This window comes from Zootoca vivipara, chromosome 14, assembly GCF_963506605.1.
Source record: "Zootoca vivipara chromosome 14, rZooViv1.1, whole genome shotgun sequence".
In the NCBI taxonomy this organism is placed as follows: Eukaryota; Metazoa; Chordata; class Lepidosauria; order Squamata; family Lacertidae; genus Zootoca; species Zootoca vivipara.
The window spans coordinates 6,261,593-6,286,266 of NC_083289.1; the positions used below are offsets into that span (position 1 = coordinate 6,261,593).

Here is a 24,674-nt window from a genome sequence, read left to right on the forward strand (position 1 = left end):
TGTTTTGAGACTACAGTTCCCATCATCCCTGACCACTGGTCCTGCTAGCTAGGGATCGTGGGAGTTGTAGGCCAAAAACATCTGGAGGGCTGAGGTTGAGGAAACCTGGCATAGGTATTGGGCGTTTGTCACTCTCAGCCCCCTGCTGGGGATCTGAGGCATGATAGGGTCAGTTAGGGGAAGATGGGTCCAACGCAAAATGCGAGTTTATGAAGCTGGACACTCTCCAATTTGCTGAAGGGAGCTCTGTTGCCTTTCCCCCGTGAGCTTCTGACACTTGGACAGACTCCCCCATGACCCCTCTTACCCTGTTATCATCGCCACCACCCTTCCTTGCTTTCTCCCTTCCCGATCACAGCAGCAGTGAGTCTTGTATTAACATGAGATGTGGGAGACTTTGGACAGGGAAGTGAGCACTCAACAGCTACTCTTGGGACAGCAGTCCCTTGGAATCTTTTTAGAGAGAGAGGGAAAGGGGAGGAGAAGCCGGAGCCTTTGAGGGGAGAGAGAGCCAAGAGCAGCCACTTTGCCTTGAGATCTCGAATCAGTACAGTATAGGCAAAGAGAGTGAATTTTTCTCAGCTGCAGAACCTCCCCCACCTTTACATCTAACCCAACTATACCTACTCTGCTATTGGAATTGGAAGCAAAGTATGGCATTGGCAAGGCTACAAAGGAGAGGTAGAGATACTACTGCAAACCCAAATGTATGGGAACAGCTTGATGTTCCTGTTTATGACATTCATTTTGAAAAACTAGTTTTTTATACAAACAGACCACCTTGTATGTGTCCATCATTTTGTGTCAGGTTTATCAGATCAAAATCAAATTCAGCTGACAGAGAATAAAGTGAATTTAGTGAGTGTTTGACTGTGAGAAGTCTTGTCTCCTGTGCTTTGAGACACTCTACACTCTATGGGAAGGTAACAAGACTGGCATCAGCTGAGAAGAATGCTTGAGATAGACAGAATCTGTATTTCTAATGGATGAGCCTGTTGGTTGCCGGATCTTTCAGTTTTTGGCAGGAATATCCTTTTAGCTTTTCAGGCACAACAATGCAACATATGTTTAGCATCACAATGAAGTCTTATTCAGAGTTTAAACAAAAGCCTATTTTGCAAGTGAGGATCTTCTTGTCCACTTTCTACAAAGCCCTTTGTCCATGTTGCAGTGAAATTGGTGGCCAGTAAAAGGCAACCTTTCTATTCTAATTTCAAAATATGGTGAACTATTTTAGGACTCTCTTGATCTTGATTCATACCTTTTATGTGAGTGATGTTAAATATGTAATTGATAAGGGTTTTTTCTTTTTTAAAAATCATTTCTATTCTGTTTCGAAACGAATTGTCTTCATTAACTAGTACTTGTTCTTTGCCGTAAGCCAGTGGTTTTCAACCAATGTTGCGTGGCACCCTGGGGTACATTGAATGATGGTCAGGGGTGTCATGGACAATTTTCCTTCTCTCCCTCCTCTAATGCCCTCTCACATCTGTGCCTCCCAAAGGCTTGCATAGCTGTTAGTTGCAGCAGCCCTGCTGCCACCCAAGATAAGGTACTGTGCTTATGTTCACTTTTGGCCAATCTTAGTTGGATCACTAAAGCTGGGGGCATCCTCCGCCCAAGCCCCTGTGGGGTAGCAGGAGGAAGCACCTCTTTGGGGGTGCAGCAGCGGCTGCCCAGAGGACTCCCGAGGAGAGCGGAGAGGAAAGGAGGCTGAGGGAGGGTATTCAAAAAAGGCTAAGAGGCTGTCAGCTCTGCAGGCAAGGGGTGATATAACTGGGCTCCTGAGCACCACAGGGGTGCTGCGGAAAAAAGATAGTTGGTCAAGGGAGTCGTGGACTCAAAAAGGCTGAAAACCTCTGCTCTAAAGCTATGTTATGAAATGCAGAAATCCCTTGAAAAATTGCTCGTAGAGCAAGATTTGCAGTTTAATCATGGTTTTTAAATATACTATTAGTACTAAATAAATGGTGGGTAGTAGGAAATACGACTGCTATGGGGCTTGTTGGCACATTTGATTATACCCCCCTTTTCTTTCATATGTTCAGATCAGAATTTAAAGCTGATAATAGAATCAGAATTGTAGAGTTGGAAGGGACCCTGCGGATCATCTACTCCAACCCCCTGCAATGCAGGAATATACAGCTGTCCCTTATGGGAATCGAACCTGCAACCTTGGCACTATCAGCACAATGCTGTAACTGAGCTATCCAGCTGAAGAAAGTTTAAAGAGAAAAGAAACTATCTAGCAGTAGATCTAGATCAGCACCCATTCGAAGCTGTGACATTATGAAGAAAATATTGATTAATTGGTCAAATTGCAAATGCAAAAGCCTGGTATATATCTAATTTTAGCATTAAGTAGTAGTTTGTTAAATATTTTCTAAAAATAGCTTGACTGAATCCTTCCCCCACCAAGTGCCTTGGATTTGCTTTATATAGGAATGCTTGTTTTGTTTGTTATGTCATAGTGTTTCTTAATACATACTAGGAAAATGAAATGATAGTCATAATATAATACAGTGAACAGCATTCTTGTGAAATGATATTTTTCATGAGAGAAGGTGTGAATACTGGAGCTTTCAAATTCTATTTTTACTACTTTAACTATTTCACCTTATTGTAGAGGATTGCAGTTGGGAAAATAGCCACCCGGAAGATTGTGCTTGTTGAGACTAGATTTGGTCTCATGACATTAAATCATGGCTTAGATCTACAACCATGTTTCAAGACAGAAAAGCTCCCACTGAAATATGGGCAATTTGCATAAAAATTCAATTTCCCCTGAGCTTCAAAATCCAAGGTTAGGGGCAGGAATGCATTGAATAAGGTGAAGTGTGTCCTGCTGAACTCTGTGCAAGTGTGACCAAACTGTTTCTTGCATCATTGTATAGAGTAGTAATGGTGATGCAAGTAGCATCCTGCCCTAGAAGTCATAGATGACATGTATATTTTGCATTATAGTATCATTTACTTAATTGGGATGAAAAAAAATAAACCCCAAATAAATAAACTTGGAGTACTGTGATGTTAAAAGGTCTGCCTTGGATTCGTATCAAGATCATTCTATCATTTATTAGATTGCATCCCAGTACAGCTTTCGCCACTCTTTTGTTGACTATGAGGGCCACTCCATTACTTTTATGGGATTCGTGCCTACAGTAGTAGATATGATGGTCATCTGAACTGAATCCGCCCATTCCTGTCCATTTTAGTTCAAAGATGCCCAGGATGTCAATATTTATTCTTGCCATCTCATTTTTGATCACATCCAGCTTACCGAAGGTTCATGATTCTTACATTCCAGGTTCCTATGCAATATTTTTCTTTACAGCATTGGACTTTCCTTTCGCTTCCAGGCATATCCGCAACTGAGTGACCTTTTAGCTTTGGCCCAGCCACTTCATCAGCTCTGAATCTACTTGTACTTGTCCTCTGCTCTTCCTCAGTAGCATATTGGACACCTTCCGACCTGAGGGGCGCATCTTCCAGTGTCATAACTTTTATATGCCTGTTGTCTTTGTCCATGGAGTTTTCTTGGCAGGGATACTGGAGTGGCTTGCCAGTTCCTTCTCCAGGTGGATCACGTTTAGTCAAAACTCTCCAGTATGACCTGTTCATCTTGGGTGGCCCTGCACGGCATAGCTCATAGCTTCCCTGAGTTATTCAAGCCCCTTCACCACGGCAAGGCAGTGATCCATGAAGGAGCCTAGGGAGGGCATAATGGGTGACTTCTCCTAGTGTCAAGCAGTTTTCATTGTTTGCTGAACACCCCCCCCCTTTACCTTGGCCTTTGACAGATGAGATTTTTGTGAGGCCACCTGTATCGCCTGATACATATTCTTTGGTTTGTTTAAATTCCTTTATTATCTTCCTCTAGACCAGGGGTAGGCAACCTAAGGCCCGGGGGCCGGATGCAGCCCAATCGCCTTCTCAACCTGGCCCGCAGACAGTCTGGGAATCAGTGTGTTTTTACATGAGTAAAATGTGTCCTTTTATTTAAAATGCATCTTTGGGTTATTTGTGGGGCCTGCCTGGTGTTTTTACATGAGTAGACTGTGTGCTTTTATTTAAAACGCATCTCTGGGTTATTTGTAGGGCATAGGAATTTGTTCATTATTTTTTTCAAAATACAGTCCAGTCCACCACATGGTCTGAGGGATGGTGGACCGGCCTACGGCTGAAAAAGGTTGCTGACCCCTGCTCTAGACGAACCATGAGCTTGTAACCAAAGTCTGCTTTAGGGTTTACAGCTCATGGTTTAGTCCATAGTGAGACAAACCCACAAGCCAAAAAACGAATAACATTTTAAAGCGAAACCATGGCTTAACCTCACAGGAGGTCCAGAGGAGGAGCACAGTATCCACACACTCATAGTAAGCCATGTTAGTATTACTTGTGCAACCTGCTGGTAGCAGTGGCATTTGGGCCTAATTATTACTCATATCAGTAATAACTAAGTTGTAGCTGGAGGCACTATTTAACATTAGAAAACAATTTGTAAATAATTGCAGCCTTGTTGTGAGCATGTGGTATCCAAGCATGAACATCTCTTTGTTGGCTCCTCTTTGTAAATACCTACTACCTGATTCTTCTGTGCATCTCCGGTATGCAAGCTCTTAAACGCTGCATCGTCAAAACTGATATAGTCCTTATTAAATTGTTCATTGACATTAGTTAACTCTTTTTTTCTTCTTAGTTACTTTGAAATCACTGTAATCTTAAAAGAGGATGTGTTTGTTTTAAACATGGAGGGAAATGGATATCTTAAGTTCAAAACGGCTTATGCGGGAAGCATGCAGATTGTTTTCACTAAAAAGATTTGATAGTAACTTACAAGTATTAGGCAGATCTGTCACTAGTTTCATAATTAAGATCTAACTAGTCACTTGGTTTGTGTTCTAGGATATCCACATAAATATGGACCACAAGGTGGCTGTGCAGATCATTCCGTATTTGAAAGAATGAGAAAGTACCAAATGACTGGTGTAGAAGAGCCCATGAACCAGGTATATAAATATAATCATTTACTACTCACCCCCACTACTCCATATTAGGATGCTCATAGCTTTGTAAAGGAACTTACACTCTTTAGCCAGAAGCCAAAGAGCTATTTACTGTAGGCATGACCAAAGACTTGATCATGCCTTGTGATAACTATGTCATTATTGCACACTCTCCCCCTTCAGTTTCAAAAAGGAATTGATATATGTCATAGGAGGACTGTATGAAAAATACAAGCTCAAAGAACCCTTGATGGCACAAAACTAGTTAAACTGTTACTTGGATCTGAATCATATTACCTGATAATGCAGTTTACATTAAATTTCCTGAAGCTTTACAGTCAAGAACATGGATACCATTAAGCTAAGTTGATTTATTAATTGCAGGTTTTAAGAACATTTTAAATACTTGTCAGTAGCAGGCCTAAAAACTTGGCTGAAAATTTCCTCAGGCTGCAGAAATGTGTCTTTATTCATTGAAACTTCATTCATGCATTCAGCTGGCTCATGAGCTATTTTATTTTCTCTTAGTCCTTTGTATGTGCCAGATTAATTGAGGCAAACATTTTTAAGAGCCAAGTCACTGTACCAGTACATACGGTAATAGGAGAATGTGGCTGGATTCAAGCAACTGTAATTGTGGACAGTGCAGAGATGTGTCAAACCACTATCTAACTAAAGAGGACAGCCAACTCCTGTATGATGGAGGATAGAAGCTTCAGTGTTGAACACATCTTTGCATATTACTGCATCTAAATTTACCAGCCAATACAAATTGTTAGTCACCACTTGCCCACAGTTGCCTTCTACATGTTGGAGCCCTGCTTGATTTGAAGGTTCTTAACAGGCCTTTTCTCTCATCCTTTCCCGCCCCCCTGTTTTTAATGCAGATTGTTACTATTGTGTTATAGTGCATAACATTTTTCATTGTGTGTAACTGAGGCTGTAATCCTAATCCTACTTACCCAGGAGTAAGCCCCACTGAATTCAATAGAATTTACTCCCGAGTAGTCATGGTTAAGATTGTTCTGTTGGTCTCTGTGTTCTTTGAACTGGAAGGCTGTATGGAAGTGTTATTTATCTATATTGCTAAGCTCCTTGGCTTTATATGCTGCAGCAAACTTCAGAAGAATCTACCAATCATGGCCCAGAGCTTTTAAGAAGAAAAAGAGCTGCACAAGCTGAAAAAAACACTTGTCAACTCTATATTCAGACAGACCATCTATTCTTTAGATATTATGGAACAAGAGAAGCTGTGATTGCGCAGGTAAGTGTTTAGCTATTGCTTCAAGTGATAGTTTTCTTTTAAAGAAGGTGAAAGGAGGATGTCCTTTATGCAAAAAGTTATCTTAATGTACAACTGCCTACATTGTTCTTTTCTGGGAAATTGTCGTGTATACAACTTTTTGCACACCATATAAAAAGCACATTGTCAGCAACAGAATCTATATTTACTTGTGGGTGTGCATTATGGGTATTTATGTACTGTATCTCTAGAACATACGATAAATGCCCATGCAGGGGGTGGTCCCTGAAATTTCCCTGGGATGTGGTAGAGCACATGCTTAAATGGACCCCTGACCATTAGGTCCAGTCGTGACCGACTCGGGTTGTGGCGCTCATCTCACGTTATTGGCCGAGGGAGTCGGCGTACAGCTTCCAGGTCATGTGGCCAGCATGACAAAGCCGCTTCTGACGAACCAGAGCAGCACACGGAAACGCCGTTTACCTCCCCGCTGTAGCGGTACCTATTTATCTACTTGCACTTTGACGTGCTTTCGAACTGCTAGGTTGGCAGGAGCTGGGACCGAGCAACGGGAGCTCACGCCGTCGCAGAGATTTGAACCGCCGACCTTCTGATCGGCAAGCCCTAGGCTCTGTGGTTTAACCCACAGCGCCACCCGTGTCCCATGCTTATTATTATACAAAAGGTTCCAGGTTCATCTCCAGGTAGGATTAGAACCCTATTGCAACAGCCTGTTATTTTATACTGCTTTTAATGTTTTTAAAACTGCTTTTATATTGCTGTACATGGCCCTGATGTATTTATGAGGGTGGTACATACCCTATGTTTCGGTCCATAAGACGTACTTTTTTCCTCCTAAAAAGTAAGAGGAAATGTCTGTGCGTCTTACGGAGCAAATACATGGTCCCTGGAGCCGGATTGCTAAGGGCGAAAAGCAGATTTTATTTTATTTTTAAAGAAAGAGCTAAAGGCTAACAAGAGGGGAAGAGGGAGTTGAAAGGAACCCACTCAGCAGCTGATTGCAAGAGATCGGGGTAGGAGATAAGGGACGCTAGCTCCCTTCCAGACCCCGCCCCCTTGCCCAGGCCTCCATTGTTGAATGTTCTGCAGAGGGAGGCTGCAGCGACATGTGACTGGCTGATTAGATTATCTGTCTGGAAACTGTAGAAATGGCTCCCTTTCCTCTCCTTAAGAATATGCAGAACTGTGAGTTGAACCCCATAAAAGCAGGATTTTTTCCCCTTTGCAAGGTAAGCTCAGCAACTTTGAGCTGATCCTCAAAAATGGGGCTTTTCCCATTTCCAAAAGAAGCTGGATAACTTTGAGCTGATGCTCAAAAAATTTGGAGCTTTCCCCCTTTGCAAAAAGCTGCACAACTGTGAGGTGATCCCCCCAAAACAGGGCTTTTCCCATTTGCAAAAGAAGCTGCACAACTTTGAGCTGATCCCCCCAAAAAACAGGGCTTTCCCCCTCTCCTCCTCTAAAAATTAGATGCCTCTTTTGGTCAGGTGCGTCTTATGGAGTGAAAAATACAGTAAATACTTCTTTAAATAAACAAGTAAATGAACTAAATGAATCAATGGTTTAAGGAAGCTCCCTTGACACTTTGTGTCTCAGAGAACTACATGAACAGAACTTTAACCTTCTTCTGTTTTAGATATCCAGCCATGTTAAAGCAATTGACACAATTTACCAGTCAACAGATTTCTCAGGAATCCGAAATATCAGTTTTATGGTGAAACGAATAAGAGTAAGTACTCGGTAATTTAATTTTTAGAATTTCTGTTTCTTGCAAGCTCTAGCTAACTTAGCCATTCTTGCTAAATAAAGTGTTTTCAGTTTATCTTTAAAATCAAATAAATAAAGTGTTTTCAGCTGCATAAATTCCATTACGTAGTCCAGTGCTGGTAAACATACTGTTCTTACCCTATTTACACTAGTGGAATAAAAGATGCGGAGGCAACTTTTAAATTTTCGCTACAAATGAAACCAGCAACAAAATGTTGCATTTACAAATGTTCTTGGTCAGGGTGCCAGCCAGCCATACCTCTTCCAGATTACCCAGTTCATTCCTCCTCCCGCAGCTTGCCATCCTCCCCCAAGCACATTCAGTCTTCCATGGCCTCAGAGCAGCATGAAGTTCTTCCCTCTTGTGTGTGGTACCGAGATTCTCCTCCAAATTCCACTAATAAATGGGTGACTGGGTTTCTGAAAATCTCAAGGAAAATCAGTTGGTGAAATTAGATTCTGTACTAAGAAGCCCTGCCTGGTATAGTGGAGAAGTTTTGGACTTTGCATTTGGGTCTGAATACCTGCTCAGCTCTGGAACCCGCTGGTGGGCTTAGACCAGGCACCCCCAAACTGCGGCCCTCCAGATGTTTTGGCCTACAACTCCCATGATCCCTTGCTAACAGGACCAGTGGTCAGGGATGATGGGAATTGTAGTCAAAAACATCTGGAGGGCCAAAGTTTGGGGATGCCTGGCTTAGACCTAGTCACTTTGTCTCAGAGAGATTATATAATGGAATATTAATATTATAGCACTCAGACTTGATGACATGAAAAACAAACCTTATGGGTTTGAGAGCAATAAAAGGCAAATGTTATTTATTTCCACCCTTTCTTAAAGTGTTGGTTTACCTCCATCCCTCTGACACTCAGATTCTGGGTGTGATATTTTATCTCCATATTCTGTCCAATATAAATCTTATGCCACTCCATCTGTACTATTGGGTGATGGTATTGAGGCCCTGAAGCTTTCCTATAACTGCAAATGTTCTTTGATTCCAATTACATTTTCCCTTAAAATTCAAGGGATTTCTCCTGTGCATTTGCTTCCTCTTTGTTTAAATTTGCTAACCCCTAGGAATTGGAGTACATCTGTTGAACTTGTTACATTGTTACCATTTACTTGTTGTCCTTGGGTGGTGATTAAAGCAGTTCTTTGGCTCTTGGCAAATAATATTTCACTGGTCCTGTGTCACTTCATACCATGCCTCTTAATGACTGCAACATTAAGCCACAAATTGCATGTGTTGAACTGCTTTTGCAGATGAAGCACCACAGAGTTTTCCTTCCTCTGAATGCCTATCAGTGGGCACTGTTCATATAATTCATCTGAGTCACTGGATGTTAAGCTGGTGAGATTGTGTAATGTATATTATTATATCTGTGAATCAGTCTTTTGCAGTGTGGATTCTTACAGTGAGCATAGGTTATATCTTTGAAAAGCTGCTACTTGGCTAGCAAGAGTTATTTGACATCACATAACCTTTTCTTTTAGATCAACACTACTCAAGATGAAAAAGACCCTACCAATCCCTTTAGGTTTCCAAATATTGGTGTGGAGAAATTTTTGGAACTCAATTCTGAGCAGAATCATGATGACTATTGTTTAGCCTATGTGTTCACTGATCGTGATTTTGATGATGGTGTCCTTGGCTTGGCTTGGGTTGGAGCACCTTCAGGTAAAAAAAATAGTTTGTGTTGCTTGAGTGGCATGTAGAGTTAAAGATCTTAAGATCAAGACCAGTCTGGCATCTCCAGTTAAAAGGATATCTATTAGCAAGGTGGGGAAAGAATTTTACCTGTATCCTGGAGAGCTGCTCCCTGACAGTGTTGTGGCAATAGTCTGGCTCTATACACAAGAGTTCCATCATGTCCATCATTCTTAAATGATTGTGTTGCCTAGTTGAAATGGTTAAACTCCTAGTGGTACTGAAAATGGTACTTGCTACCATTGAAGTGTCTGGCAGGCTTGCCTGACTGAGGTGATACTTCTTTTCACTTGTACTATGTAGTTGTATGCTCCTTACTCCCACAAAAGTATATGAGGCACAGGAGATTAACTTCCATCCCACAGTTGAAGTGTTGAAATAAATACTCCTATCAGCCTCAGCATCATATGGCAGTGATGGCTGCAGCTGATAAAAGTTGTAGTCCAAAATACCAGGAGGACACTATGTTGGGGAATTCTATGCTAGGCAATACCAGAACAACTGCCATTCAGTATCATCGGTGCCCATTTAAACTGTGTACAGTGGAACCTCTGGTTACATACTGTCCTCCTTACAAACGCTTCGGGTAACGAGCTCCGCTAACCCGGAAGTAGGTGTTTCGGGTAACGAACTTTGCCCCAGGATGGGAGTGGAAGTTGTGCGGCGGCAGCAGCAGCAGCAGCAGCAGCAGCAGCAGCAGCAGCGGGAGGCCCCATTAATGAAAGCGTTAAGAACGGTTTTGGGTTAAGAACAGACCTCTGGATCGAATTAAGTTCTTAAATGGAGGTACCACTGTAGTATAAAGGGAAGAGCCTTGCTTTTCAATTAAGTGTCTAAAACTGCCCTCATTGCAGGGCATGGCAAAAATAACTTCATTTTTAAGCTGCTTTGGGAGTCAATATTGACTGAAAAACAACATATACATTTAATATCTAATGTATAGCAGAGGGAAGGAAAATTATCAACCTTATCCTTCTGCAAATATTATTTTTAAAGCCCACAGATGGCTGGTTATTTTGGCAACTCTTGCATTATTTTTCTGCAGACGTAACATAGCCCCTTCCTCAAAAACAAACAAACAAAACAAAACCCTCAAGAGACTACTGTTAACCTCTGCATAGCACAATTTATGTTATTTTTCAGGTCACAACCTATCCCACCATCATATTAAAATTCCTGTTGATCAGTAGTTTCATCTTCAGGAAGACAATTTTGGATAACTGTGGTAACTCAGAAGTGGGTGTGACTTGTCTAACGGATATTTTTGTCTTTGTGGTTCAACCCAAACTTCCCGAAGAACAGTTGGTCTGTAAATATACTCTTAAGAATGAGTCATACTGCTTGCTGAGATAAGCAGATATTCTTAGGCTAAGTACTTTGCAACAGCAAAGTGTGCTATTTAAGCACTTGAACTGTAGCACTTGGAAGAATCACAGTTTAAGAAGCACGTATTTGAGGACCTCAAGAATTTATAGTCTACCCCCTGCAAGTGCATGTTAACCTCCATATAGAATAGACTGTTGGCCATTGGGGGTTGCAGCTGAGGGCGGGAAGAATTTGTGGCAGTGCAGGATTGTAAAGCTTTGCCTCTGCCCCACTCCATCTCTCTCTGAAAGCCATATGAAATTAGGCTAAGGGTCACATAAGGGCTGCAGGTTCTCCTCTCCAGTATAAGGACTTTTTTTTCTTCAGTCCAAAAATAGATATTTTACAGAGGCATAGTTTGCAGGTCTCCCCCCCCCCCATTACGTGTCCTGCTAAAATCCCAAGATCATAGAATTGTAGAGTTGGAAGGGACCACAAGGGTCAGCTAGTCCAACCTCCTGCAATGCAGGAATGTGGAGCTCGAACCCACAACCCTGAGCTTAAGATTCACATGTTCTGGTGATTGAACTATCCCAGCTGTGAGACCCTTTCCAAACTTGGCAACAGAATGGAAGGTCAGTGATACATGTTGGAGCAAAGAATCAAAACTTCAAATGGAGCCTGAATGGAATGATATGATTGTGGAAAGTGGTCATAGGATCATGGAAAGCTGCCTTGCACTGAATGAGACCATTGGCCCATCTAGCTTGGCCTTGCCAGCACTGACCAGCAACTGCTCTCTAAGGTTTCAGCCAATTCGTAGGAAAAACTCACTGTGTCAGTTTGTTGTTCTGTGGCAGAAGTTCTGTGTTGGAGATTATTCGAAATGATGGGGTAGTAATGTTACATAAACTAAAACAGTTCCTCACTTAACCCCAAACAATGAAATGTCCACTTAAGTAAAATGTGGAATATGCCAGAAATTTGAACTTCCGATGGAAGGGAATGCTTTGCAGGGGATTAAACATGGTCAATAAATCTGCCTGTTGTTATTCACTATTTGTCTGTACGAAGAGCTTTGTTACAGTTGCTCCTTGCTAATTGTGCCAGAATATAGGGTGAGATGTTCTGATAACAAAAGTAATGACGAGAAAAGCTCTATTGTGGCATTTTCTTAGCTGGAATATTTATTCATAGATTTCTAGTGAATCTAGAATAATCCCCTTTTAAAATGTTTTTGCTTAATTTTAACTGCAGGGAGCTCTGGTGGTATATGTGAAAAGAGCAAGCTTTATTCTGACGGCAAAAAGAAATCTTTAAATACTGGCATCATCACAGTACAGAATTATGGTTCCCACGTCCCTCCTAAGGTCTCTCATATCACCTTTGCACATGAAGTTGGACATAACTTTGGTTCTCCAGTAAGTATGAGTGTTACAGCTGCATTCCTAACTGGCCCTGCTTCTACAGCAGATTCAGGAGTACTCAAGAATTGTGCTGAAATTCTCCCCTCCCATTTTGTGCAAATAGAACTGATGTGAGTTGTTGTGCTTCTCCCAAGTTAACAGTTTGTTGCATCCAAGCCTTGACTCGTGAACTTGGGCAATCAGGAATTGTCATACTTTCACAGTGCACTTATGACCTTGTGCAACCTCTGCTTAAAAACCTCCAAGGAAGGAGAGTCCACAACCTCCCAAGGGAGAATGTTGCACAGTCAAATACAGGCATCCCGAAACTTTGGCTCTCCAGATGTTTTGGACTACAATTCCCATCTTCCCTGACCACTGGTCCTGTTAGCTAGGGATCATGGAAGTTGTAGGCCAAAACATCTGGAGGGCCGCAGTTTGGGGATGCCTGGTCAAATAGCTCTTACTGCCAGAAAGTTTTCCCAAATGTTTAATCAGAATCTCCTTGATTGTAACCTGAAACCATTGGTTTTATCTATTGCTAGAGTGGTTTGTTGCAGTTTTAAGTCTAAATTTTACTTCAGTTAGTGCTCAGACTGTTCAGATTGTGCAGATAAGGGGATAACATATTGGTTATTAATGCATAAACATTATAGAAACAATCTATTGAATGTAACAAACAATATAATATTGCTTATCGGTGCTGGTGCTGGTTGGTGAATGTTCTATGAAAAGTTTTCAAGTTAATTCCAGGAAAACTGGCTGCAAGTATCATTTACTCCTGCCTGCCTCTAATCCTGAGCACATTCACTCCTCCACTAACACTTACTGTAAAGCTGCCTTTAAGACAACAGAAAATTAAACCAATAATTATCTCTCTTGCAGCATGATTCTGGAACAGAATGCACTCCAGGAGAGTCTAAAAACTTGGGACAGAAAGAAAATGGCAATTACATCATGTATGCAAGAGCAACATCTGGGGACAAACTTAACAACAACAAATTCTCTATCTGTAGCGTTCGGAATATCAGTCAAGTTCTTGAAAAAAAGAGAAATAATTGTTTTGTTGGTAGGTATCTCTTCTCAATAATTCATCCATGTTGGGGGGGGGGGAGAGGGTGATATGGGAATAGGGTATCAGTATGAAATCTAGACAGTCTCAAGACTTTCCAATTTGTCATTTTTGAAATTTTCACCGGCCAGTTGTCCCTCCAATAAAAAAGAAAGCCAAGCAAAACCAAGCAAGAACCTTGCTTGTCACTTATAAACCACAGCTCTGCTTGTTCAAAAGTGTGTCCCACCCCCTAGCTCACACAGATGCAATTTTTCTGAGCCCTGTTCAAGGTGCTGGCCTTCACCTTTAAAGATACAAATGCCTGTCCCAGCCTACCCATGTTTTGAGATCTGCTTGAAGCTCTTCTTCAAGGGCCCTTCTTGACAGATGTGCACTGTGTCACAACAAAGGAGAGGGTTTTTGTGTTGGTGGTGTCCTGATTGCAAAGCATCTTCTCACAAAGAAATGCACCACACCATTAAGTGGCAACCTTTTTGCTCCTGGTTACGTTTCTGTATTCCCAGGCATATAAATGCATGTGGTGCCTTAGCCTATGGTTTAGCTGTTGTCAAATATTATTGCTAAAGTTACAATTTAAAGTTCCAGCAGAGATTCAGCAAGCACCCCTTTCGACTTGCAGGCATCACTTAAATATTTTTTCATGCCTCAGGCCTATGTGGCTGTTCAAAGGATATTTTTTTTAACTGACTAGTCATTTTAATGATTTTTTCATACAGTTTTTTTTATTTTACATAGTCATATATAGCTCTGATACTGCAGCATAAAAATACTTTTATCAATAAAATCATTATATTTGTTCGCTATCTTGGAATCTACTGGATGGAGAGCAATATCCACATGTTTTGAGTAAATAGAACATTTTAAGCAACAAAAAATGCAACTTGGTATTCTTCCCCCTCCCCCACCCGCCCCGCTCTCTGTGAAAGTCAGAGCAAGCTGATACCGATACTTGCCTCCTGCAACGCACTCATTAGAAGCGTGCTGGAAATTCTTCCCCATACCTGCTCTGGTTATTTAAAAGGAATTTCCCTTTTGTTTTGGTTCAGTTAATCACTGTGTCCTCCAGTGTTTCTCCAAATAACTCCCAATATATGCTTAAGGGACAAAGTGTTCTGAAGATCTTCCTGCTTTTCAGAGTCTGGTCAACCTATCTGTGGGAATGGATTGGTGGAGCAAGGAGAGCAGTGTGATTGTGGCTACAGTGACCAGTGTAAAGATGACTGTTGCTATGATGCAAACCAACCAGAAGACAAGAAGTGCAAACTAAAACCAGGCGAGCAGTGCAGGTATTGAAGTCCAGCTTGGTTTTCACTATCCGACTGCTTGACTGTTGCTGCCCCTGAACATTTTGCCAATAAGTATCTGTAATCCTCAATTTACAGTGGCAATTGAAATTATTCAACCCCCATTTCAAACTGGGTTTATTATCAAAATTTTCAGACTTTCAGCTGTTTGCAGTGATCAGATCAAACAAAAGCAATTGAAATAGCTCAACACAGTGGATGCTTCCGTAAATTCAGCTGGCATATTGGCTTCTCCAGTCTCACTATTATTCAACTCCCTGAATAGAATCCCTCACAACAGCACAAATACACCAGGTGTTGTCTCAAGCACACTTGATGCAACTAATCAAGAGCTTCATTAGTTGCACCAGGTGTGCTTGAGTTGGAACACATGAAATAAGTAAATTGGTCAGGGCAGTGGTTTTCAACCAATGTGCAATGGCATCCTGGGGTGCCTTGAATGGTGGTCGGGGTGCCATGGGCAACACTGGCCTCAGTCCCTTTTTCCTTCCCTCCCTCCTCTGATGCCCTCTCGCATTTCTGCTTCTCAAAGGCTTCTGCAGCTGTTTGTTGCAGCAGCCCTGGCTACAAGCTCCCCATGCAAATGGTGCCTCTGGGGCTGGCCAGTGGGTGCTGGTTGCCAGAAGCTGAGGTGACCTTGGAGTAAAGCAAACAAATGGGTGAGGGAGCCCAGCAAGCCACTCCACAAGCCCTTGCTGTTGGGAATAGACAGACAAGTGGGAGGCTGGGCACGCAGGCAGGCACAGCTCTGGCCTTTCTTGTGCTTGCCTGGGAGCTGAGTGCCCAGCACTGATGGGGAGCCTTTCTGCTGTGCAGGCTCAGTGGCACCCATTACTGCCTCCCAAGGTGAGTAAGGTGCTGGCCTCATGTTCATCTTTGGCCAGTCTGGGCCGCTAAGACTGGGGGCATCTTTCCAGGTCCTTGTGGGTGGGGTATGGAGGCACCTCTCTTTGGGGTGGAGGGGCCTCAGAGACCAGGGGTGGTGGTGGCTGCCGCCTGGAGGATTCCCAAGAAGAGGAGAGGAGACTCAGGGAACACTCTACAAGGGAGGGTGTTCGAAAAGGGGTGAGGGGCTGCTGGCTCTGCAGGCAAGGGGTGACATAATTGGGCTCCTGAGCCCCACAGGGGTGCCACAGAAAGAATGTAGTTGGTCAAGGGATCCGTGGACACCAAAAGGTTGAAAACTCCTGGGCCTAGGGGGTTTGCTGAACATCAAATTTGACTACATGTTAGAAATATGACTAAGTCAAGAGAATGGTCCAAGAAGGTAAGTGAAGAGGTCATTGGCCCTTACAAACAAGGAGCAGGATACAAAAAGAAAGTGAAGGCACTGAATGTTCCTAGAGGCACCATTGGGAACATAGTTTGCAAGTTCAAAGTTAAAGGAACAATGGTTACATTACCTGGACAGGGCAGAAAAAGAAATCTGGCACCAACCAGATTTCTGAGAAGGCAGGCTGGGAAAAATCCTTGAGCGACTGCAAAAGAGCTGCAGCAAGACTTGGTGGCAGCAGGCACTGAGGTTTCAGTGAGCACAGTAAGGCACATACTAAATGCAGAAGGTTTCCATCCCAGAATTCCGAAGACGTACACCACTACGAAATCAAAAGCACAACAAAAGTTGGATCCAGTATGCTTGAAATCATATAAATAAGCCACAGAAGTTTTGGGATTCTGTTCTGTAGAGCAATGAAACAAAATTGGAACTTTTTGGCCCCATTGATCAGCGCTATATCTGGAGGAGGAAGAATGAAGTATACGCTGAGAAGAACACTCTGCCTGCAGTGAAGCATGGTGGTGGCTCGGTGATGCTCTGGGGCTGCTTTGCATCCTCTGGCACTGGAAACTTGCAGCGTGTGGAAGGCAGGATGGATTCACTGAAGTATCAGGAAATCCTAGAAGGAAACATGCTACCTGTGAGGAAGCTGACGCATGGACGTCACTGGAGAATGATCCCAAGCATACCTCGAATTCCACCAAGGCTTGAACCTGGAAAGTTCTACAGTGGCCATCACAGTTACCTGACTTGAACCCCATAGAAAATCTCTGGTGGTGATTTTAAGAAGGCGGTTGCAGCACACAAATCCAAGAATATTACTGAACTGGAGGCCATTGCTCCTGAGGAATGGGCTAAGATTCCTCAGGAATGCTGCTGGAAACTGCTGTTTGGCTATGCATCTCTTTTGCAGAAGGTCATAGCAGCAAAAGGCTGCTCCACTAAGTACGGTACTAAAGATGCTTGCCCTGAAGGGGTTGTGTTGAGCTATTTCAACTGCTTTTGTTTGATTTGCTCATTGCAAACAGCTGAAAGTCTGTAAATTTTTATAATAAACCCGATTTGCATTGGGGGTTGAATAATTTTGATTGCCCTGATACATGTGAATAGGGTCACTATTTGAGGCTTTATAGTACCTCAGGTTAAGAACTTTGGTTCAGGATGAGAACAGAAATCGTGCAGCCGCAGTGGGAGACCTCATTAGCTAAAGTGGTACCTCAGGTTAAGAACAGTTTCAGGTTAAGAACGGACCTCCAGAACGAATTAAGTTCTTAACCCGAGGTACCACTGTATATGAGTTTTTTAAAAGAACACTTGTGGTGACAAAGTCCATGTCTTTTTGTATTGTCGATCATGCTAGCTTTAGGCATCTTTTCTGGCTTTTGCGTTCCAAATTCCAACTTTCTATTTTCCTTCTGCTGATGGTATAAAACACATCCCTTCTGTTTGGCTTTTGATTCAGCTGACTAGGCTGTTTGCTCCTATTGATGTTGTTACTTCTGTTTTGCTTTTGTTGAATATGTTTTTTTTTATTGCCTTGAACACTTGAAAGGCAGCTAATAAATTATTTGAAACTGACGGAAGTGCCATAAGTAGGGCTGAGTGTGTTACAGGTGGAAGGGGGACCCACATGTTTATTTCAGTGCCTTGTTCTTTTTAACACTGATTTAAGCTTTTGAATTTAGCTAAAAACTATCAATGAGACTTTAAACAACCCTGTTATTCCCACAGTCGTAGGGATTAAAGAGTGATAGGAGCGACTTTTTTAAGAGCAAGCTTGTTGGTTAAAGTTTTGATCTATTTTGATGATGGGCTGCAGGACAAGGGCTAAAGTTAATCATTCCAGCTAAATAATGAAAGGGTATGTGTGGGATGAATAAGGTGACAGGAGGTACCTGTTAAGAAGTGACAACTGAGTATTTCCCCCCCTTTTACAGCCCCAGTCAAGGTCCCTGTTGCACACCGTCTTGTACATTCAGGGTATTTGGAGCAAAGTGCCGAAATGATTCTGAGTGTGCGGAAGAAGGGAGGTGCAATGGCAACACGTCTTTCTGTCCAACATCTGCACCGAAGCCTAACTTGACGGACTGCAACAGAAATACACAAGTTTGCATAAATGGAGTAAGTCTTCTAGAGATGTTACAGAAAAGCTAAGGAATCAATATCAGCTTACATGCTGCTGGCCCAGGATGATTGTACAGTATATTTCCCCCTGCTGGAATAAAGCATTTCCTTTATCGGGTAGCAAGTGGAGAACCTGTGAATTTTCTTACTGTTTAGGAAATGGCATTCTGAAGCTTTGCATTGTCAGGCCTTGTATTCTGCCCAGTTAATATCAGAAATGGGCATGTGCCACCAGCCGATGCATCCAGTTTGATTATTTCCAGAGTGGGAAAGGTATTACTCTCTGTACCGAAAAAATTCACAATATATAGTGGTGGTGGTGGTTTTTCCTGTACAAATGATGAACCTTACGTTTTTTGGAATGTAAAGCATGTATGGAGAATAATTGTAGCTTTTCTTCTCTAGCAATGTGCTGGCTCTATCTGTGAGAAGTATGGCTTAGAAGAGTGTACATGTGCCAGTACTGATGCAAAGGATGATAAAGAATTATGCCATGTATGTTGCATGGAGAAAAGTAAGTTCTCTTCACATTAAAACATAAATAGCTTGGATTTTGATACTAGAATTTCAGATACTTTTATTCAATAAAACTGAAGCTGAGGAAAACTTCGCAGAACTCTTCAGTTATTTAGAGAACCTTACCATGAAGAAAGATGATTGCCTCAAGAGGTAGGTCTTGTGTGCCATTAAGGACAGCTAAGTGTGAGGACACAATCCATTGGGAGGTCCTGGTAAAAGCACTTCTAGCCACTGAGGCTCCCTGGGACTCCAGTGACAGAGTGGGATCCAGAAGCATCCCCAGACTGTGCACCTGAACAGGCAATTGACCAACATCTCTGACATGGAAGCCCCTCACCGACCCCACGTCCATCCTGTCAGGGTTCAAGCTTGGCTTATTCTGTGCACAAGCTGTATTTAAAAAATATCTGTGCTCCTTTGCAGCAGGAATTGAAATGTGTGCTATTCTACTAGTCCAAATGGTGTTTCTCCATTTTCTCTTTCAACCACCAAAATGCCTTGGCTCAGTCCTGGTTGCAACACTTCAATCTCATGAAGACTATTTATTTAAGCTGAGGGCAGGAGGAACCTCCAGACCTCTGAATTTGACCCATGAGGTCTTTTGGGCAAACTGTATCCATCTATCAGTTACCCAGTGACCTGTGATGTCAGGTGTAGAGATCTGTTGTCTCTGATCTTGACAGTAAGTGATAACAAGGGATCTCAGATCTTAGTGCTAAGTGCATCAGTACTTGTACTGAGATAAGCTTATATCTGGTCTTTAATGCTGTGGTGTTTAGCACTGAGATAACAAATAAGCCTCTGCCTGCTCTTTGTAAATGGCAACCCACTCTTGGAGCATTTCCATTCACCCACAGATTTCTTGCTTTGCAATCCTGGCTTGAATTTGAAGTGGGGCGGCAAAGGAAGAATCATGACACAAGAAGTGATTGGCAGTTGTGTGGCCCCTCCCACCTGTCAAAATGGCCCATGGATCAATTTCCTACCCCTGATTTAAGTAATGATTGCTGTCCTGTACCTCTTATGTTCTTTCAATACACTTGTAATTGTAGGCGGGCTGTTTCATGTGATGCATTTTGTTGTATTGCTCTTCCTAAAAATAACATCTGTTCTTAAAATGTTTTTTGCTTTTTTCAGTGCTTCCAGACTCCTGTGCAAGTACAGGATCTGCCAAATGGAAGAACTTCTTCGATCACAAAACTATTACCCTGCAGCCTGGGTCACCCTGCAATGATTTTAAAGGTTACTGTGATGTGTTCATGAGGTGTCGATTGGTAGATGCTGACGGCCCCTTAGCCAGGTTAAAGAAGGCCATTTTTAATCCAGAGCTGTATGAAAACATTGCAGAATGGATTGTTGTAAGTTTTTAAAAATAAGAAATATCTAATATTATGTTGTAAAGATTGCCATTGTCAGTTGTTTTGAATTTTAATTAATTCCCACCTCCAATACACCCCCTTTGATTGCCACAATTCTACAATGCTACCTTGATGAGTGGTGCTTTTACAAGAGCAGTAGTTCATTTTCTTCAGAGCCATTGTAGCATCTGCTTTGCTAATATGTAAATATTTACCCAAAGGGTAGCATGCTAGCAGTTTTATTGCTGCACCACTAGGAGCCAGCCCCCCCCTATGGATAATGGTAAAATTCTCCTGCAATCATACAGATTCTGCTTTAAGACTGTTGTATGCTTTTTCTGATGAAGCAGAGTGGTTCTGTTGAATAAAGTAGGGTGGGAGAATGACGAAAAGCCATTAAGAATTGCTAGAAGCTCTATTAGTGAGCACTTGTATTTTCCAGTTTTCAGAATTTGCATATGTGTAACATTGGCCATGGTTGCTGGGGCTGATGGGACATATAGTTCAGCTACATCTGGAGGACCAAAGGTTCCCTGCATATAGTATAGTATAGTATAGTATAGTATAGTATAGTATAGTATAGTATAGTATAGTATAGATAAAGGTAAAGGTAAAGGTAAAGGTAAAGGGACCCCTGACCATTAGGTCCAGTCGTGACCGACTCTGGGGTTGCGCGCTCATCTCGCATTATTGGCCGAGGGAGCCGGCATATAGCTTCCAGGTCATGTGGCCAGCATGACAAAGCTGCTTCTGGCAAACCAGAGCAGCACATGGAAACGCCGTTTACCTTCCCGCTGTAGCGGTTCCTATTTATCTACTTGCATTTTGACGTGCTTTCGAACTGCTAGTATATAGTATAGTATAGTATAGTATAGTATAGTATAGTATAGTATAGTATAGTATAGTATAATAATGACACAATTATATAGAGATTAAGCTTGTTGCCAGCTTTGGGTATGACAAGAGGTGAAAAGGGCTGTTGTGTACTTTCCAGGCTTTAGAAGACAGTGTGCTATGTGGCTAGAACATTGGACTTGTCCAGGAAGAGCTGGCTTAGATCTTGCTTGGCCATGAAGCTTACTAGGTGACCTTAGGCAAGGCATGATTAGTCTTAGTACAGTGGGAGTTGTCATGAGGGAAACTGCATAACAGCTTCCAGGTCATGTGACAAAGCCGCTTCTGGCGAACCAGAGCCTTCCTGCTATTTATCTACTTGCACTTTGACGTACTTTCGAACTGCTAGGTTGGCAGGAGCTGGGACCAAGCAATGGGAGCTCACCCCATTGCTATAATGAAACAATTTCAGGGTAGTTTAGAAATGGAAAAGAATGGGAATTGCCAGATAAGAAATTTTCATATATGTAACACACACACAGTAACTAGGATTATTGCAGTAATGTGTTTTTGACTTGGCACATTTTCCAAATAGTGACCATTGCCCGTGTCTATGGGTGTAGCCAGGATTTTTGTTAAGGGGGGCAGGCTTTGGTTGGCGGAGTCAGAACCTCAGTTAAGTATTTTTATTGATATGTGGGGCGGCTGCACACACACACACCCCTGGCTAAGCCCATGCCTGTGTCCTTTAAATTTGGTCTTTTGAGGGGCTGATTCTCACCTCATTACATTAGAGAAGCTCTGCCATTGTCTTACCATGGTTGGTGGCTTGTTCAGGCCTGGATGCCACTGCATTCCTTTATTTCTGCTGAATTGTGATTGTCAGACACGTTCTGTTTTGTCTGGTGACCAGTCAGCTTACATATCTGTACTACTTCTAATGAGAACTCATGGGAGGCAGGTCGTGCAGTCAGCTCTTCCTTAGCAGCTCTCAGTTTTGTGTGCAGTAAATGGTGGTTGGTAGAATACTTTGGTGCCCTCTGATTTCAGAATCTATAGCTGTCTCAGTTGTAAATGGTTCTTTATACACTGCCAAAAGTGCAGCCATTTCAGCTTCCTTTTGCCACCTTACTCTGAATCTGGACAATCCAACTGCTGGTGCAGTATCCATCTTTTCTTAACAAATTTTTTGTTTGGTCACTTTTTAAAAATTTCAATAAAGTGTTGTCCTGTTCCAGTTTTATCTTTAGCATTTTCAGATACAGGGGACATTGTTAGCTCTAACATGCAACTTGTGGCTAAGGTTTAAATATTTTGCCATACAAATATGTACTGTGTACCTGGGCATGGAAAGAAGGACTCTGCCTCCTTTCATCACTGATGTATCTTAGCCAAAATGATTAACATGCCATAGTTCCCAAATGCCAGGTCAGAATAGCACCTGTGCCCAGCCCTCTGCTCCCAGGAAGATTTGCATATGATGATTGCCCTTTATGACACAGATTACAGGACAAAGAACAGGACCTGTTTCCCCACCCCAATTCCCACCATGTCTGCCCACAGGAGATTCACTTCTATAATATATAAAAAGTGAGATGTCACTGGTCTCTTATTTGTTTTTCCTGCTCTTGTCCTGTGCTCTTTTTCTCTCTCAATTGCTCCTCCCCCCAGGAAAATGCAGCTGCCATTGTCCTGTTCCAATCTCCTCCTTTAGTAATTCTATTAGTGCGGTATTGTCTAGTTTTTCCTATGGAGTTTGCGGAGTTTCCAAGATGGAGCTTAACCTTTTATTCTCTATATCAGTTCTGGGAAAATTTACTTTTCCTCACTCAAGTCAGTTTACTTTTTAAGAAAATGGTTGCATTAATGTATGGATGACTGCTCTTGATTTTAACCTACAAATTCGAATTGAATTAAAGCCAGAGAATGCAGTGGAGAAACTTTAACACAATGATTAGATTGCTAATGGTTAAATGGCTTTTGCTTTGCAATTTATGAATCGTCCAACTTCAGCCTTGTTTCTAGTGCTGGGGTGGGGGAGGTGTGAGGAGGGCAAGTTGCCTGTCCTGAGAAAGCAGATGACCTGTCCAGGTTTGGGTAGTTGAACTGGTTTCTGCATTCATTTGCCTCCCTCCTGAGAACTTTAACCATTTGATTTTTCCTTTAGTGCTGTGACTGCTTTTATAACCATCTAAACCACTCCCAGATATGCTTTTATAAAAGGTTTAATTAAACAGTAGGTGGTTGACAGGCCCTCAAGGAGGCTGCTTCGTTCAGCTTTACTTGTTATAGTCAAAATAAGGCACCTACCCTGCTTGCATTCCTGGGATCTGCATGCCCTCTGCTGCCACCACCAGCACCCCCTTCTGGTGGACCATAGAGTAAGGCAGGTGGGCTGCAGCTGAGGAGCCAGCAGCTACAGGTGAAACTCGGAAAATTAGAATATCGTCGAAAAGTGCATTTATTTCAGTAATGCAACTTAAAAGGTGAAATCAATATATGAGATAGATGCATGACATGCAAAGCAAGATATGTCAAGCCTTTATTTGTTGTAACTGTAACTATTTGTCGTTAGGCGGGTCAATTATAAATGCAATGTGATTAATGAAATGTAATAGCGATGTTTATTTTTGTATTATTGTAACTATTTGTTTTATTACCATGGAATTTCCAAAAGAAAACATTTGTAAATATTAAAAGAAAAATAAAAAATAAAAAGTTGTATTACTGAAATAAATGCACTCTTCGACAATATTCTAATTTTGTGCCTCCCCAGCTCCATGGGGGCTCATGGGTCTTAGAACCTCTTTCATAGAGACCTCTGCTGGCATTTGAGGAATAAAGCTATGGCTTTGCACTGATTTTAAGATGTAGTAGGGTTGTACATGCACATCTATCTTAAAAATGGTATTTTGTGTTCTGTCACAAAATTTCAGATATACTGGTGGGCTGTACTGCTTATGGGGATTGCGCTGATCATGTTTATGGCCGGTTTCATTAAGATATGCAGTGTTCATACCCCAAGCAGCAACCCAAAGCTGCCACCACCTAAACCTCTCCCAGGTAAGCACCTTCATGTTGTGACTTCTGTACATTCTTTTTTGAACCTCTTCTGTATAATGGAAAATGTAGCTGGCACCTTCCAGTAGTTGCACTATGAAAGGGCAGTGCTGTGTTTGCTGCAAAATACTCTTGTATATAGAAGAAGAAAACCTATGAGAACTCTTAAGCCTCTGAGTGTCCAATAGGGACAAATCTTTGTGGACTTAGTATAATGTCAAATCTTTGTGGACTTAGTAAAATGGGTGGCATCCTCAACTCCTTCACACTGATGGGCTTGTACTGCCTCTAAAGGAGTAGGTATGTAGCTTATGTTTGTTGTTGGAGGCCCAAATGACCTAGGTGGCTGTTACCTGTTTAGTCTGGTGCAACAGCTGTATCTGGTAGTCCATGTGTTGGTAACATTGAGAATGGATTACAGCAATGGGCTCTATGTGGGCCTTGTTCACACAGGACAAGCTAGGACAGAATGCAGCAGCTAGACTACTGATGAGGGCAGAAAGCTGGCAGCATGTGAGACCTCTGCTAAAACTTCTGTACTGGTTGCCCATGTGCTACAAGGCCAGGTTCAAGGTTCTTGTGTTGATATACAAAACTCTGAACAAAACTCAGGATGCTTTAAGAACCGCCTGAGCTGTTGTATTTCAGCCTAGACACTGAGAACATC

General features: G+C 42.2%; 1 protein-coding gene across 2 annotated transcripts in view; it reads left to right on the top strand.

Annotated features, from left to right (window-relative positions):
* Positions 1-24,674, top strand: part of ADAM10 (ADAM metallopeptidase domain 10) — a 48,701-nt gene that overhangs the window by 21,270 nt on the left and 2,757 nt on the right. For both annotated transcript variants that reach the window (XM_035132174.2, XM_035132175.2), the window contains exons 5-15: positions 4,906-5,009; positions 6,121-6,270; positions 7,907-7,999; positions 9,533-9,716; positions 12,309-12,472; positions 13,343-13,526; positions 14,668-14,818; positions 18,050-18,233; positions 18,642-18,750; positions 19,893-20,113; positions 23,884-24,010. In XM_035132174.2, coding sequence (XP_034988065.2) covers positions 4,906-5,009; positions 6,121-6,270; positions 7,907-7,999; positions 9,533-9,716; positions 12,309-12,472; positions 13,343-13,526; positions 14,668-14,818; positions 18,050-18,233; positions 18,642-18,750; positions 19,893-20,113; positions 23,884-24,010 — 1,671 coding nt within the window. The remainder of the gene's footprint in view (positions 1-4,905; positions 5,010-6,120; positions 6,271-7,906; positions 8,000-9,532; positions 9,717-12,308; positions 12,473-13,342; positions 13,527-14,667; positions 14,819-18,049; positions 18,234-18,641; positions 18,751-19,892; positions 20,114-23,883; positions 24,011-24,674) is intronic.